This window comes from Cetorhinus maximus, chromosome 19, assembly GCF_964194155.1.
Source record: "Cetorhinus maximus chromosome 19, sCetMax3.hap1.1, whole genome shotgun sequence".
Taxonomy (NCBI): Eukaryota; Metazoa; Chordata; class Chondrichthyes; order Lamniformes; family Cetorhinidae; genus Cetorhinus; species Cetorhinus maximus.
The window spans coordinates 27,648,798-27,664,681 of NC_135897.1; the positions used below are offsets into that span (position 1 = coordinate 27,648,798).

The window sequence follows — 15,884 nt, forward strand, 5'->3', positions numbered from 1 at the left end:
CTGCAGTTTTAATACTTTCGAAAAGAACATATAACTCAGGATTCAAAGATACCTTTGAATTTAGAGCAATATCAAAACTATATATTTTTGAATTTGTAATCCCCATTGCTTAGGTGCAAAATAAGCAGCTATGTTTTTTTGCCCTAGTGAGCTTTCAAAAACATATTTTGAACTTCCACAGTCAAAACAGGAGACTTTGCTGTACACAATATTCAGCTTCATTGCAAAAGAACATTTTGCAACTGTGACGCATAACAAAAGACAAGAGATCAAACCTGGGACAATTCCAATTTCTTTATTCAGCACGATGCATTATTCACTGAATTCCTGGGGACTCACCTCGTCAAACTCTTCCGTCATTTTCCTAATTATTTCTGTATTCTGCATATTTCGAAACATCTCAATTCTTACAGTGCCTGCAAAGGAAATATAAACAAGAGACAATAAAGACAGATCAGTGTTACAGGTAGATCACTGCATATTATAATGATGAGTCACAAAAAAAAAATGTAAAAATTCTACTCAAGCTATTGTAAGTGTACAACACAAAGAAAGCAAAGTAAAAGGTTTGTGTTTCAAGTCTGGCATAACTAAAGCAGGTCCAATTGCTTTATTAAAAGGAATACATGTTATGACACCAAACACTTAAATAGCTACTGTAACAAGCACAAAATAATTGCAGGAAAAAAAATCGCACTACTTTTATTACAGGAAACTGTACAAAACAAGTTTGTGCACCTCCAAATACAGTGGTGTTTCCAACAACATTGTACATTTTCCTTACTTTAAAATCCAATGGCTGCACTGGCACAAAATTGATGTTTTGACATACTTTCAGCCAGTGGTCAAATGTACCAAAGAGTTGAAAACCGACATTTCTGGTTCATTTAATTTTTAAAAAAACTTATCAATGTGCAACATACACACAGAATTTCATGTTAATTCACAGTGTAATAAATATTTTTATAACAATGCATTTAACATTCTACGATAAACTCTACCCTCTTTATCTCACTTGGCAGTTAAGTTTAGAAACAAACATTGCTGCTTAAAATGCTGTGAAAATTAATTTAAAATGTATTTAAAATTTATTCATGAAAAATTGATATATATGGTCCAAACATGGGGGCACCGTGCTTTATTAAACATGATTAACAACTGAAAATGAGGGAAAAAAATCAAGTAGTAGCTCAAAAAAATAAATGACTGGAAAAAGATTGATAAGATTCCCAATTATACATCACCGATTTCTCAACCTGCCACCTTTTCTATAAAGGTTGCTGCGATTTTGTAGAGCTCTTTTGTTTACATTACATAGGGGGAGCTAGTGAGTTAGTTTGAGCAGGCATCGTTAATGGAAACCAATATATAACTCTATTTTACTGTTCAACAATAAGCTATTTTTACAAAATCAGCTATAGCTTGATGAGTATCCAAATAAAGTCTGTGATAAGGTATTTAAACTAAAACATAACATTACTTTTATGATTTATACTTATGTTTAAAATTAGCTTGTACAAAAATACAACTCTACCTCAAGGTGCACAATGATTCTTAGTTGGAATATACCACAAAAAAATTCTCTGATGCATTGCATCTTTTATGACACAGGTATATAACAATTCTTCAGTGAACATTTGAAAGCCTTTAGATTTACCTTTACATCCTGAGCACTGGATGAAAAAGTTGATTAGGTCCAAAAGTGCAATGTCCCTGTCCTGCTTGTATGATTCTATCCAGTCATCAACCACAGACTGTTGAGGGAAATGTTACTATGAATTAATTATGAAAGCTGGGTAAACTTCAGATCAGATATTTAAAGCAGCTGCTACTCTACAACTTATTTATGTAAAACACTTCATAATGGCCTAAACTGAGGAGTGAAAAGACAAGTGAGGCATTAAGGGGGAAGAGAAAGCAAAGGGTGAGAAATGTTGGACATATAATGAAGCAATGAGAGTAAATCTGTGAAGGATATATCTGAAGAAATGATTATTGACACCACTGTGCCAGCCAATTAGTTGGAGGAGGGGCAGATTTATATGCTTGAGTAAGTTCGAGACAGAAGTCGATAGGTTTTTGGGTACAAAGGAAATTAAGGGACATGGGGATAGTGCAGGAAGGTGGAGCTGAAATGGAAGATAAGCCATGAAGTCATTGAATGGCAGAGTGGGCTTGAAGAGCGAAGTGACTTCCTCTAATTCCTATTTCTTACATTCTTATAAATCTAGCTGGAAGAAGTTATAAGTGTTTGGACATTATGGAGTAAAATGTCACATGTAACATGATCTCACCATAAACACACTGATCTGTACCTGGACTGAAAGGTCATTGTCAGTATGTATGTTGGCGCATTTACAAATTATATTTACATTTCTGTCAGCCAACTTAAGGGTCACTTTAAGGGCCATGTAACTGCAACTGGACTTTAGCCTCCAAGTCACATCATGATATCAGGTAACATTTTTAATTTGTACATTAACAGGCACACGTATAAACACACAAAATTTCATTAGGGACAGAGAGTTTCCACTGAACTTCCATTTATGACATAATTACTAATTTGCTCACAAAAATAATAGGAACAGATTGCAGCAATCCCCATTCAAAATATAAACTTTTGAAAACTATTGGTTTTTGTTTCATTTTTAGATTATTAAATAAAGCAGGTTAATGAAATCTGCTGTCAAGGCATAAGACAATAATTCATCCTAGATCTTCCTGCACCTTTATGTTCACAACTTTCTTTGACGAGAGTAGGAACTTTAAGGGACAGAAAACCTTAGCCATTTTAAAATTCTTAAAACCTTGCTGCTTCAACATACTTCAAGCAGGGAAGATTCTGCTACGAGAGTGACAAGATCATGACTGCAACTTTATTAATACAATTCTTGCATGCTGCCAATGTTATGTTCAAAATTGCTTATTCCGCATAACATAAATATAGGGATTGAGTCCTTTAGCTATTAATACTTTGTCACTCCTGCACACCTGATATTATTAGCAATGCTGTTAAAAGATTCTTCCAAAGTAGAATGGCAGGACAATATAATTTGTTTTATTTTAAAAAATGAATTGTAGGTAATGACAGTGGCTTTTAAAAAAAATTTTTTTAAAAACTTTAACTATGATTAATGCAATACTGTGTACGGCATTGGTGATCTAACCACAAAACTAAGTGAATGGTTAGGTCAGATTCCAACTGAAGATATAAATCCCATATTATGCCCATCCAAGTGTGCACAGAAATGGATTCAGCTTTCAATTAGTCATTATAACACGATTAGCAAGTATCAGAAATAATTTGCTTTTTCTTTCCTTGACATTAGATCGAAAGGAAAGGTCTGCAAGATACTTTATCTTTCATTTACCTGCATGGCACTCTTTCCCATTTTCACCACTTCAAACAGTGTGACAGGTTCAATTTCTCCATTTTGCTGATGGTGACCATTAGCCTTTCCCTGACTTGCTCTGCCACCTGTTCCTGCACGACTTTTCTCTCCTGGAATACGTCTTGGCTTCTTAGCAGTCTTGGAAAGGAACAAAGAGGCATTGTTCAATTAAAAAAACACTTTCAAAATGTATTTATTTTCACTTATAAATATTTACTTAGCTCAGTTATTAGAACTTTAGCAAAAAACCAGTATATTCAAAGGATACAGACTGGCTATTTCCATGAGCTGGAAGAAAAAATTTAGGAACAAAAATTAACATTACACCTAAAGGGAGCAGTTAAGCAAACTTATCATTGCTATAAAGTTGCGAATCCGACCATGAAACACATGCAAACTAACCCCCGTTCAACTGAGGCCAACAAGCTTTGCTTTTTTACTAATTTCTCTTTTTTTATTCATTCATGGGATGTGGGATTCGCTGGCTCGGCCAGCATTTATTGCCCATCCCTGACTGTCCTTGAGAAGGTGGTGGTGAGCTGCCTTCTTGAACCACTGCAGTCCATGTGGTATAGGTGCACCCACAGTGGTGTTAGGGAGGGAGTTCCAGGATTTTGACCCAACAACAGTGAAGGAACAACGCTATATTTCCAAGGCTGGGCGGTGAGTGACTTCAAGGGGAACTTCCAGGTGGAGGTGTTCCCATCTATCTGGTGCCCTTGTCCTTCTAGATGATAGTGGTCATGGGTTTGGAAGGTGCTGTCGAAGGAACCTTGGTGAATTCCTGCAGTGCATCTTGTAGATGGTACACACTGCTGCAACTGTGTGTCAGCGGTGGCGAAGTGAATGTTTGTGGATGTGGTGCAAATCAAGCGGACTGCTTTGTCCTGGACGGTGTCACGCTTCTTGAGTGTTGTGGGAGCTGCACTCATCCAAGCAAGTGGGGAGTATTCCATCACACTCTTGACTTGTGTCTTGCAGATGGTGGACAGGCTCTGGGGAGTCAGTAGGTAAGACACATAACTTACCTACTGACTCCCCAGAGCCTGTCCACCATCTGCAAGACACAAGTCAAGAGTGTGATGGAATACTCCCCACTTGCTTGGATGAGTGCAGCTCCCACAACACTCAAGAAATGTGTCGAGCGATTCCTAGCCTCTCACCAGCTCTTGAAGCTACAGTATTTATATGACTAGTCCAGTTCAGTTTCTGGTCAATGGTAACCCCCAGGGTGTTGACAGTGGGGGATTCAGTAACGGTAATGCCATTGAACATCAAGGGGTGATGGTTGGACCCTCTCTTATTGGAGATGGTCATTGCCTGACACTTGTGTGGCGTGAATGTTACTTGCCACTTGTCAGCCCAAGCCTGGAAAATGTCCAGGTTTTGCTGCATTTGGACATGGACTGCTTCAGTACCTGAGGAGTCGCAAATGGTGCTGAACATTGTGCAATCATCAGCGAACATGCCCACTTCTGACCTTATGATGGAAGGAAGGTCATTGATGATGCAGCTAAAGATGGCTGGGCAGAGGACGCGACCCTGAGGAACTCCTGCAGTGATGTCCTGGAACTGAGATGACCGACCTCCAACAGCCACAACCATCTTCCTTTGAGTTAGGCATGACTCCAACGAGCGGAGAGTTTCCCCCGATTCCCATTGACTCCAGTTTTGCTAGGGCTGCTTGATGCCACGCTCAGTCAAATGCTGCCTTGATGTCAAGGGCAGTCACTCTCAGCTCACCTTGGGAGTTCAGCTCTTTTGACCATGTTTGAACCAAGGCTGTAATGAGGTCAGGAGCTGAGTGGCCCTGGCGGAACCCAAACTGGGCATCAGTGAGCAGCTTATTGCCAAGCAAGTGCTGCTTGATAGCACTGTTGATGATCCCTTCCATTACTTTACTGATGATCGAGAGTAGACTGATGGGGCGGTAATTGGCTGGATTGGATTTCTCCTGCTTTTTGTGTACAGGACATACCTAGGCAATTTTCCACATGGCTGGGTAGATGCCAGTGTTTGTCGCTGTACTGGAACAGCATGGCTAGGGGTGCGGCAAGTTCTGGAACACAAGTCTTTAGTACTATTGCCAGAATATTGTCAGGGCTCATAGCCTTTGCAGTATCCAGTGCCTTCAGCTGTTTCTTGATATCACGTGGAATAAATCGAATTGGCTGAAGACTGGCATCTGTGATGCTGAAGACCTCCGAAGGAGGCTGAGATGGATCATCCACTTCTGGCTGAAGATTGTAGCAAATGCTTCAGCCTCATCTTTTGCACTGATATGCTGGGCTCCTCCATCATTGAGATGGGGATATTTGTGGGGCCTCCTCCGCCAGTGAATTGTTTATTGTCCACCACCAGCCACGACTGGATGTGGCAGGACGGCAGGGCTTAGATCTGATCCGTTGTTTGTGGGATCGCTTAGCTCTGTCTATCACTTGCTGCTTATACTTTGGCATGCAAGTAGTCCTGTGTTATAGCTTCACCAGGTTGAAACCTCATTTTTAGGTATGCCTGGTGCTGCTCCTGGCATGCCCTCCTGCACTCTTCATTGAACCAGGGTTGATCCCCTGGCTTGATGGTAATAGTAGAGTGGGGGATATGCCAGGTCATGAGGTTACAGAGTGTGTTCGAGTACAGTTTTGCTGCTGCTGCTGATGGCCCACAGTGCATCATGGTTGCCCAGTCTCGAGTTGCTAAATCTGTTTGAAATCTATTCCATTTAGGGAGAGGCGTTGGCACGGTGGTATTATCACTGGACCAGTAATCTAGAGACCCAGCACAATGTTCTGGGGACCCGGGTTTGAATCCCGCCACAGCAGATGGTTGACTGTGAATTCAATAAAAATCTGGAATTAAAAGTCTAATGTTGATTGTTGTAAAAACCCATCTGGTTCACTTCTGCTTCAGGGATGGAAACCTGTCATCCTTACCTGGTCTGGCCTACATGTGACTCCAGACCCACAGCAATATGGTTGACTGTTTAATGCCCTCTGAAATGGCCTTGCAAGCCACTCAGTTGTAACAAAAATGGAATGATACTGGACGGACGATCTGACATCGACCTAGGTACCGGAAACGACAACGGCAATCGCTGCCCTGTCGACACTGCAAAGTCCTCCTTGCTAACATCCGGGGACAAAATTGGGTGAGCTGTCTCACAGACTAGTCAAGCAACAGCTTGACAGTCATCCTCACGAAATCATACCTTACAGATAATGTCCCAGATTCCACTATCACCATCCCTGGGTACGTCCAATCCCACCAAGAGTGGTGGACAGTCGGGAGGGAATTGCCCTGGGAGTCCTCAACATCGGCTCCGGACCCCATGAAGTCTCATGGTAAGGAAACCTCCTGCTGATTACCGCATACCGTCCTCCCTCAGCTGATGAATCAGTGATCCTCCAAGTTGAACGCCATTGGAGAAAGGACTGGGGGTGGCAAGGGCACAGAATGTACTCTGGGTGGGGGACTTCAATGTCCATCACCAAGAGTGGCTCGGTAGTACCGCTACTGAATGAGCTGGCTGAGTCCTAAATGACATAGCTGCTAGACTGAGTCTGCGGCAGGTGGTGAGGGAACCAAGAGGGAAAAACATACTTGACCTCAACCTCACCAATTTGCTTGCCACAGGTGCATCTGTCTATCGGTAGGAGTGACCAACACACAGTCATTGTGGAGGCGTAGTCCCGTCTTCACATTGAGGATACCCTCCATTGTGTTGTGTGGCACTATCACCATGCTAAATGGGATAGATTTCGAACAGATCCAGCAACTCAAGACTGGGCATCCATGAGGTGCTGTGGGCAATCAGCAGCAACAGAACTGTACTCAAACATAATCTGTAACCTCATAGCCCGGCATATCCCCCACTCTACCATTAACATCAAGCCAGGGGATCAGTCCTGGCGTACCTAAAAATGAGGTGTCAACCTGGTGAAGCTATAACACAGGGCTACTTGTGTGCCAAACACCATAAGCAGCAAGTGATAGACAGAGCTAAGCGATCCCACAAACAATGGATCAGATCTAAGCTCTGCAGTCCTGCCACATCCAGTCGTGAATGGTAGTGGACAATTAAACAATTCACTGGAGGAGGAGGCTCCACAAATATCCCCAGCCTCAATGATGGAGGAGCCCAGCACAGCAGTGCAGAAGATAAGGCTGAAGCATTTGCAACAATCTTCAGCCGGAAGTGCCGAGTGGATGATCCATCTCGGGCTCTTCCAGAGGTCCCCCTGCATCACAGATGCCAGTCTTCAGCCAATTCGATTCATTCCACAAGATATCAAGAAACGGTTGAAGGCACCGGATGCTGCAAAAGCTATGGGCCCTGACAATATTCTGGCAATAGTACTGAAGACTTGTGCTCCAGAACTTGCTGCATGCCTAACCAAGCTGTTCTAGTACAGCTACAACACTGGCATCTACCCAGCTATGTGGAAAATTGCAGTTATGCCCTGGACACCAAAAAGCAGAACAAATCCAACCCAGCCAATTACCGCCCCATCAGACTACTCTCGAACATCAGTAAAGTAATGGAAGGAATCATTAATAGTGCTATTCAAGCTGAACTTGTTTAGCAATAAAGTGTTCACTGATGCCCAGTTTGGGTTCCGCCAGGGCCACTCAGCTCCAGACCTCATTACAGCCTTAGTTCACACATAGACAAAACCGCTGAACTCCCAAGGTGAGCTGAGAGTGACTGCCCTTGACATCAAGGCAGCATTTGACTGAGTGTGGCATCAAGGAACCCGAGCAAAACTGGAGTCATTGGGAATCAGGGGAAAACTCTGTTGGTTGGGGTCATACCTAGCACAAAGGAAGATGGTTGTGGTTGTTGGAGGTCGGTAATCTCAGTTCCAGGACATCACTGCAGGAGTTCCTCAGGGTCGTGTCCTCTGCCCAACCATCTTCAGCTGCATCATCAATGACCTTCCTTCCATCATAAGGTCAGAAGTGGGCATGTTCGCTGATGATTGCACAATGTTCAGCACTATTCGCGACTCCTCAGGTACTGAAGCAGTCCATGTCCAAATGCAGCAAAACCTGGACAATATCCAGGCTTGGGCTGACAAGTGGCAAGTAACATTCACGCCACACAAGTGTCAGGCAATGACCATCTCCAACAGGAGAGGGTCCAACCATCACCTCTTGATGTTCAATGGCATTACCATCACTGAATCCTCCACTATCAACATCCTGGGGGTTACCATTGACCAGAAACTGAACTGGGCTAGTCATATAAATACTGTAGCTTCAAGAGCAGGTGAGAGGCTAGGAATCGTTCGACATTTAACTTATCTCCTGACTCCCCAGAGCCTGTCCACCATCTGCAAGACACAAGTCAGGAGTGTGATGGAATACTCCCCACTTGCTTGGATAGTGCAGCGCCCACAATACTCAAGATGCTGGACATTATCCAGGACAAAAGCAGTCCGCTCGATTGGCACCGCATCCACAAACATTCAATCCCTCCACCCACGCACAGTTGCAGCAGTGTGTACCAACTACAAGATGCACTGCAGGAGTTCATCAAGGTTCCTTAGATGGCACCTTCCAAACCCACGACCGCTATCATCTAGAAGGGCAAGGGCACTAGATAGATGGGAACACCACCACCTGGAGGTTCCCCTCCAAGTCACTCACCATCCTGACTTGGAAATATATCGCCGTTCCTTCACTGTTGCTGGGTCAAAATCCTGGAACTACCTAACAGCACTGCGGGTGTACCTACACCACATGGACTGCAGCGGTTCAAGGCGGCAGCTCACCACCACTTTCTCAAGGGAAACTAGGGATGGGCAATAAATGTTGGCCCAGCCAGCGAAGCCCAAATCCCGCAATGAATTTTAAAAAAGCACGGCGGTAGTGCCACACAACACGATGGAGGGTATTCTCAATGTGAAGACGGGGTTTCGTCTCCACAGTGACTCTGCGGTGGTCACTCCTACCAATATTGTCATGGACAGATGCATCTGGCAGACAGGTTGGTGAGGATGAGGCCAAGTATGTTTTTCCCTCTTGCTGGGTCCCTCACCACCTGCCGCAGGCCCAGTCTAGCAGCTATGTCCTTTAGGACTCAGTCACCTCGGTCAGTAGTGGTGCTGCCAAGCCACTCTTGGTGATGGACATTCAATTCCCCCATCCAGAGTACATTCTGTGCCCTTGATACCCTCAGTGCTTTCTCCAATGGTGTTCAACTTGGAGGAGCACTGATTCATCAGGTGAGGGAGGGCGGTACGTGGAAATCAGCAGAAGGTTTCCTTGCCCATGTTTGACCTGATGCCATGAGATTTTATGGGGTCTGGAATCAATGTTGAGGACTCCCAGGGCAACTCCCTCCTGAATGGTTTTCAAAAGAATCAGTTTGGCAAGCAGAAGAGCAATTTATGTATTTCTTTAAATGTTGTATCTGTTTATATATTGTCTTTATTTTTTCGCTTCTACCAGACTGCAGAGCCGGAAGCAACTGTCTGTACAACCAATCACAGTGTGTTCGTTGTAGCTCAGTTGGCCCCAGTTTAACATCTCTTACGATAGACAGCACCTCCCAACAATGCTGCACTCCCTCAGTGCATGCCTTGACTTCTGGCGCTCATGTCCTGGAGTGGGACTTGAACCCACAATCTTGTGACTCAGAGGTAAGAATGCTTTCAACTATGTTAGGAAATAGGGATAGTTTAAGTTATATTGGTATTTGTAAATGTTAGGAATGAGTTTTAGCTTTAATGTTTAAGTTTGATTTGTTCTTCTGTGTCTGTGTTAAGGAAAGGTCAAGTTGAGTTTTAGCTTCACTTTAAAAGGTGCCTGCATTTCTAATGAGAGTTTATGACTGGAAGAGAAGTTAAGCAAACACAAGAGTATAAAAAGTGGGCTGTTACCTAGCTACAGGAGTCTAGAGAGGCAGGTCACTCCCACAGACACACAGAAGAAACAGCAGTTTTTGAGCTCAGTTTTGAAGACAGCTACCAAGCAGAAGCAACCTAGAATGGACAGATAGCCAGTCCCAAGCTAAAGTTGGTTGAAAGGAGCTGCCAGAGCGAGAGACTGGAATAAAAGGGACAGATACAAGTCCCAAGCAGACCTTCTAGTCAAAGGAAGGACAAGAACCCATAAAAGGTCCTGTTAAGTGAAGTTAAGAGTGAGGAGCAGCTTCAAGCTTAAAGAGATAAAGGCTTGGGAAAATTCAGAAGGTCCAAAAGAGACAACTGAAGTTCTGTAACTCTTTGCTATGGGCATGTGAAATATGGTGTACTGTTGACAGCTGAGTCAGTAAGAGATAGTGCGTGGAGGAAAGCTTAAATGCATGTGGTGACCCAGGGTAGAGGAGCATTGGAAGGAGAGTTCAAAAGCCTGGAGGTGAACCCTTGAAGAAGGCGTCTGAGAGAAAGCGTCGGTTTGGGAGAAGATTCCAAGGCGAATTCTTGAAAACTGGAGATTGGAAACCCTTGTGTGAAAAACGGAGTTCAGTGAGACTGGTTGGCTCACGGTGTAACAAGCATCTTGGGAGAGTTGAAGAGAGATCCATAGAATCTGTCTGGGGTAGCACCTGTCAATTGGTGTGTCCGACCACAGGTCGTCAATTGGTTTACATGGATCGTACTTACTGTGAACATTAGAATATAAGATAGCTTCTGTAACTTGTGTTATCCCTACAAATCTGTATATATCTGTAAAAGTATAGTTGTGGGTGAAGGACTATTGTTATATACTTCATTTTTTCTTGTTTAATAAATGTTTTATGCTTTTGTTAAAAGTTCATTAGCTGATTTCGGTGACTCTGTTCAGTAAACCTTCTCCACATATCTAAACAAACAAAGCTAGGATCTATCAAGCTGGGTTCCACCCTGGGATCAGGCTTGTCCAGTGGTAACTTCAGCCTGGGATCATTACAACTGATCTGTGGCCGATTTCAATTAGGCACTTTGCAACCTTCCGGACTCAATATCGAGTTCAACAATTTCAGTTTTGTTCCATTAGCACTCTCTTTGGCCCTGCAAAACCAGCTCTTTTGTCATTTAATGTCTCCCATCTTCTGGCAAATCATAGACCTTTCCTTTTGTTCTTTTCTGCCCTCCCATATTTCAGCTGCTTAAAACCAATTAGATTTCTAACATTTCCTGGTTCTGATGAAAGGTCATCGACCTGAAAGATATCCATAAGCTTCCCTATTCTACTTTCCAATCACTCAATGCCCCATCCCAAAATAGAAAATCAATAACTTTCCCCACCAGCAGGCCACAATACATTTACCCACACTTCAAAGCCTGGTCCAACGAGAATCTAATAGCATGGTGCATCATACCCAGAGTATAAGCATGCTGACAAGTCTTCAGCTCTCCACCTTCTGCAGCCGTTTTCATCAGTCACTTTTCACCCTTCCACAATTTCCTACTCAGTTTTGCCTTTAGCTGTCCCTCGCTCAATCCTCCCAGTTGAAATGCCAAGCAGTATCATTATTATACCTTAACACCTGCCTGCCTTTCCTCCAATCCCCAGGCCGAGCCCCACTTCTAACCATCTGAAATGAGAGAGAAATCTTTGACACAAGAAAACATGATCAAAATGGCATTCTGATCCACAATATGATTAGATTCAATATACCCTCCCAGGCAATAAATGCAGGCGAGGAATGCAAGAAAAATATAAAAAGATACGCATATAACAAATATAAGGCACTGTAATCTAAAGTCAGGCTAGAAAGGTTGTAGAAGCAATGAGGGGATAGGCTGTAGAAGAACCATAAATGAGAATGATGTTATTGAGTTCAAAGTGTTGGGAAACAGGGCACCAACGGAGGTAAGCAAGGCAGAGGTCAGATAATGGGACATTGTATAAAATAGTGGAATTTGACAAGCTGGAGTTGAGTCAGGTAGTACTCGAGTGTCGGATGAAAATGGTTGGAGTAATTCTGCCTGAAGTTTATAGCTTTCCATGGGAGTTGGGATGAGCTGGGAGCAGAGACAGGTGATGTTACCAAGATGGAAATGGGCATGATGACTGAGATATGGGGTTTTAAAAAGCACAATTTTGGATGAAACAGAACAGAATCTGCAGTCAAAGTAACTCAGTGAAACCTGTAAATTACAGACACCTAAGGGACTTTGTATCAGGTGAACTTTTTCTGCAGATGTACTTATTTTCAAAATTAACATTGTATACGCAGTAACCAGGATGAACTAAAATATTCTGGGATTGGCTGTATTATTTTCCCCTTTCTTAAACTCGCCCAAGATCATCCGTAATTCTGCAACTCTGTCAGCATGATGTGATTTCAGTTCATTCTGTTTGTTGGGATTCATAATACATTGGGTGAAAGAATATTTTGATTTATATAATGCCTTTCATGCCCACCAGACTTCTCAAAGCATTTACAGCCAATGAAGTATTTTTAAATGTTAATTTTATACTACAGGAAATGTGGCAGCCAATTTGCCCATATAGTCGTTCGGTAGTACAGAACTTGAGTATTGCTAAAAAAAGATATTTTGTTGAAACTTTTGTCTTGCACTCATCAGGACAATTCGCAAGAATACCAAATGTAAAGGGAACAACAACTTATACTATATGCGAAGTGTGTGTTGATTGGTTGGCAAGTGGACTCTGATTGGTAGAGGCATTGCCATGGAGAATGCACCAGTTGATGGTGACTGACAGTTAACTGCTAAGCATTGTTTGAAATTTAAATCAGGCATCTGATTGAACCAGCGAATGGCTGTCACTTATTTTGTTTAGCTGAAACAGGTACAATGTGTGTCCATGTTTTTTTCTGTCTGCAAATAACAGGGCCTTGTGTATTAATATATGTAGCTTCCAGCATAGGCAAATGCGCCACACTGCGAACCTGACTGCCTATCACACAAATGAGTAACGTGGTTTGTGAATTTCAGTGTCACGCTAGGTATGTAAGCCATACGCCCCGAAGACTGGCAGATCGTATCAAACAGCATGTCCCTTCCACTGTTAGCAACGGGCAAGGTTCAGACCGTACCCAACCAGCCCATGCTTGCAAAACTCAAAACAGTGTCCAATTTTAGATGTCATTTGCAATTGGACAACATTTGCTAAAGAATCCTCAGTGTGCTAAAAATTACCCTGATAACCAATTTAAGATTGTCACTCAGACCAGATTTTTTTTTTATTCATGGGATATGAGCTGCGCTGGATAGGCCAGCATTTATTGCCCATCCCTAGTTGCCCTTGAGAAGGTGGTGGTGAGCTGCCTTCTTGAACTGCTGTAGTCCATGTGGTATAGGCACACCCACCGTGCTGTTAGGGAGGTAGTTCCAGGATTTTGACCAAGATCAGTAAAAGAACGGCGATATGTTTCCAAATCAGGGTGATGAGTGACTTGGAGGAGAACTTCCAGGTGGTGGTGTTCCCATCTATCTGGTGCTCATCCTTCTAGATGGTAGTGGTCGTGGGTTTGGAAGGTGCTCTCTAAGGAGCCTTGTTGAATTCTTGCAGCGCATCTTTTGGTTGGTACATATTGCTGCTACTGTGCATCGGTAGTGGAGGGACGGAGTGTTTGTGGATGTGGTGCCAATCAGCGGACAGCTTTGACCTGGATGGTGTCAAGCTTCTTGAGTGTTGTGGGAGCTGCACTCATCCAGGCAAGTGGGGAGTATTCCATCACACTCCTGAATTGTGCCTTGTCAATGGTGGACAGGCTTTGGGGAGTCAGGAGATGAATTACTAACCACAGGATTCCTAGCCTCTCACCTGCTCTTGTAGCCACAGTATTTATATGACTAATCCAGTTCAGTTTCTGGTCAATGGTAACCCCCAGGATGTTGATAGTGTGGGATTCAGTGATGGTAATGTCATTGAACGTCAAGGGGCGATGGTTAGATTCTGTTCTGTTGAAGGGTCATGAGGACTCGAAACGTCAACTGTGCTCTTCTCCACCGATGCTGCCAGACCTGCTGAGTTTTTCCAGGTATTTCTGTTTTTGTTTTAGATTTTCTCTTGTTGGAGATGGTCATTTCCTGACACTTGTGTGGCATGAATGTTACTTGCCACTTGTCAGCCCAAGTCTGGACATTTTCCAGGTATTGCTGCATTTGGACATGGACTGCTTCAGTATCTGAGCAGTCGCGAATGCTGCTGAACATTGTGCAATCATCAGCGAACATCCCCATTTCTGACCTTATGATTGAAGGAAGGTTATCGATGAAGCAGCTGAAAATGGTTGGGCCGAGGACAATACCCTGAGGAACACTTGCAGTGATGTTCTGGAGCTGAGATGACTGTCCTCCAACAACCACGATCATCTTCCTTTGTGGTAGGTATGACTTCAACCAGTGGAGAGTTTTCCCCCTGATTCACATTGACTCCAGTTTTGTTAGGGCTCCTTGATGCCACACTTGGTCAAATGCATCCTTGATGTCAAGGACAGTCACTCTCAGTTCACCTCAGGAATTCAGCTCTTTTGTCCATGTTTGAACCAAGGCTTTAATGAGGTCAGGAGCTGAGAGGCTCTGGCAGAACCCAAACTGGGCGTCAGTGAGGAGAGCACTGTTGATGACCCCTTCCGTTATTTTACTGAAGATCAAGAGTAGATTGCTGGGGCAGTAATTGGCCGGGTTGGAAATTTCCTGCTTTTTGTGTACAGGACATATCTGGGCAATTTTCCACATGGACGGGTAGATGCCAGTGTTGTAGCTGTACTGGAACAGCTTGGCTCGGGGTGCGGCAAGTTCTGGAGCACAAGTCTTCAGCCTATTGCTGGAATATTGTCAGGGTCCATAGCCTTTGCACTATCCACTTGACAGCAGGTGAAGGAGACCTAGAAGAGTAAACTAGCCAGCAATATAAAAAAAAACAGATTGTAAGAGCTTTTGTGAATATATAAAAGGGAGAGTAGCCAAAGTGAACACTGATCCCTTAGGGCAGAGACAGAGAAATTATCATGGGAAATGAGAGACTGGCAGAGAAATTGAACAAACATTTTGTGTCTGTCTTCATACTAGAAGGCAGAAATTACATACCAGAAATGGAGGGTAAACAAGGAACTAATATAAGTGAGGGCTTGAGGTAATTAATATCAGCAGAGAAACTTAAGGAACTAAAAGCCAACAAATCCCAGAGCCTGATAGTCTACATTCTAGGGTTCAAAAAAAAGGTAGCTACAAAGATAGATCATGCACTGGTTATAATTTACCAAACTTCCCTAGATTTTACAACAGTTCCAGCAGATTGAAAGTTAGCAAATCTAACACCGTTATCCAAGAAAGGAGGGAAGGAGAAAACAGGAAGCCATAGATCAATTAGGTAGACGTCAGTTGCCGGGAAAATGCTAGAATCTATCATCAAGGAAGTTTTAACAATGCACTTAGAAAATGATTGTATGGTCACATAGAGTCAACATGGTTTTATGAAAGGGAAATAGTGTTTGACAATTTATTAGTTTTTTAACTAGTAGTGTAGATAAAGGGGAAGAATAGATGTAGTATATTTGGATTTCTGAAACAAATTCAATAAAATGCC

At 43.0% G+C, this 15,884-nt stretch overlaps 1 protein-coding gene across 1 annotated transcript in view; it reads right to left on the bottom strand.

Annotated features, from left to right (window-relative positions):
- stag1a (STAG1 cohesin complex component a) overlaps positions 1 to 15,884 on the bottom strand; it is a 233,123-nt gene that overhangs the window by 60,733 nt on the left and 156,506 nt on the right. The window contains exons 4-6 of the mRNA XM_078563607.1: positions 3,372 to 3,530; positions 1,658 to 1,754; positions 340 to 416 (exon numbers count right to left, since the gene is read on the bottom strand). Of these exons, the coding sequence (XP_078419733.1) occupies positions 340 to 416; positions 1,658 to 1,754; positions 3,372 to 3,530 (333 nt within the window). The remainder of the gene's footprint in view (positions 1 to 339; positions 417 to 1,657; positions 1,755 to 3,371; positions 3,531 to 15,884) is intronic.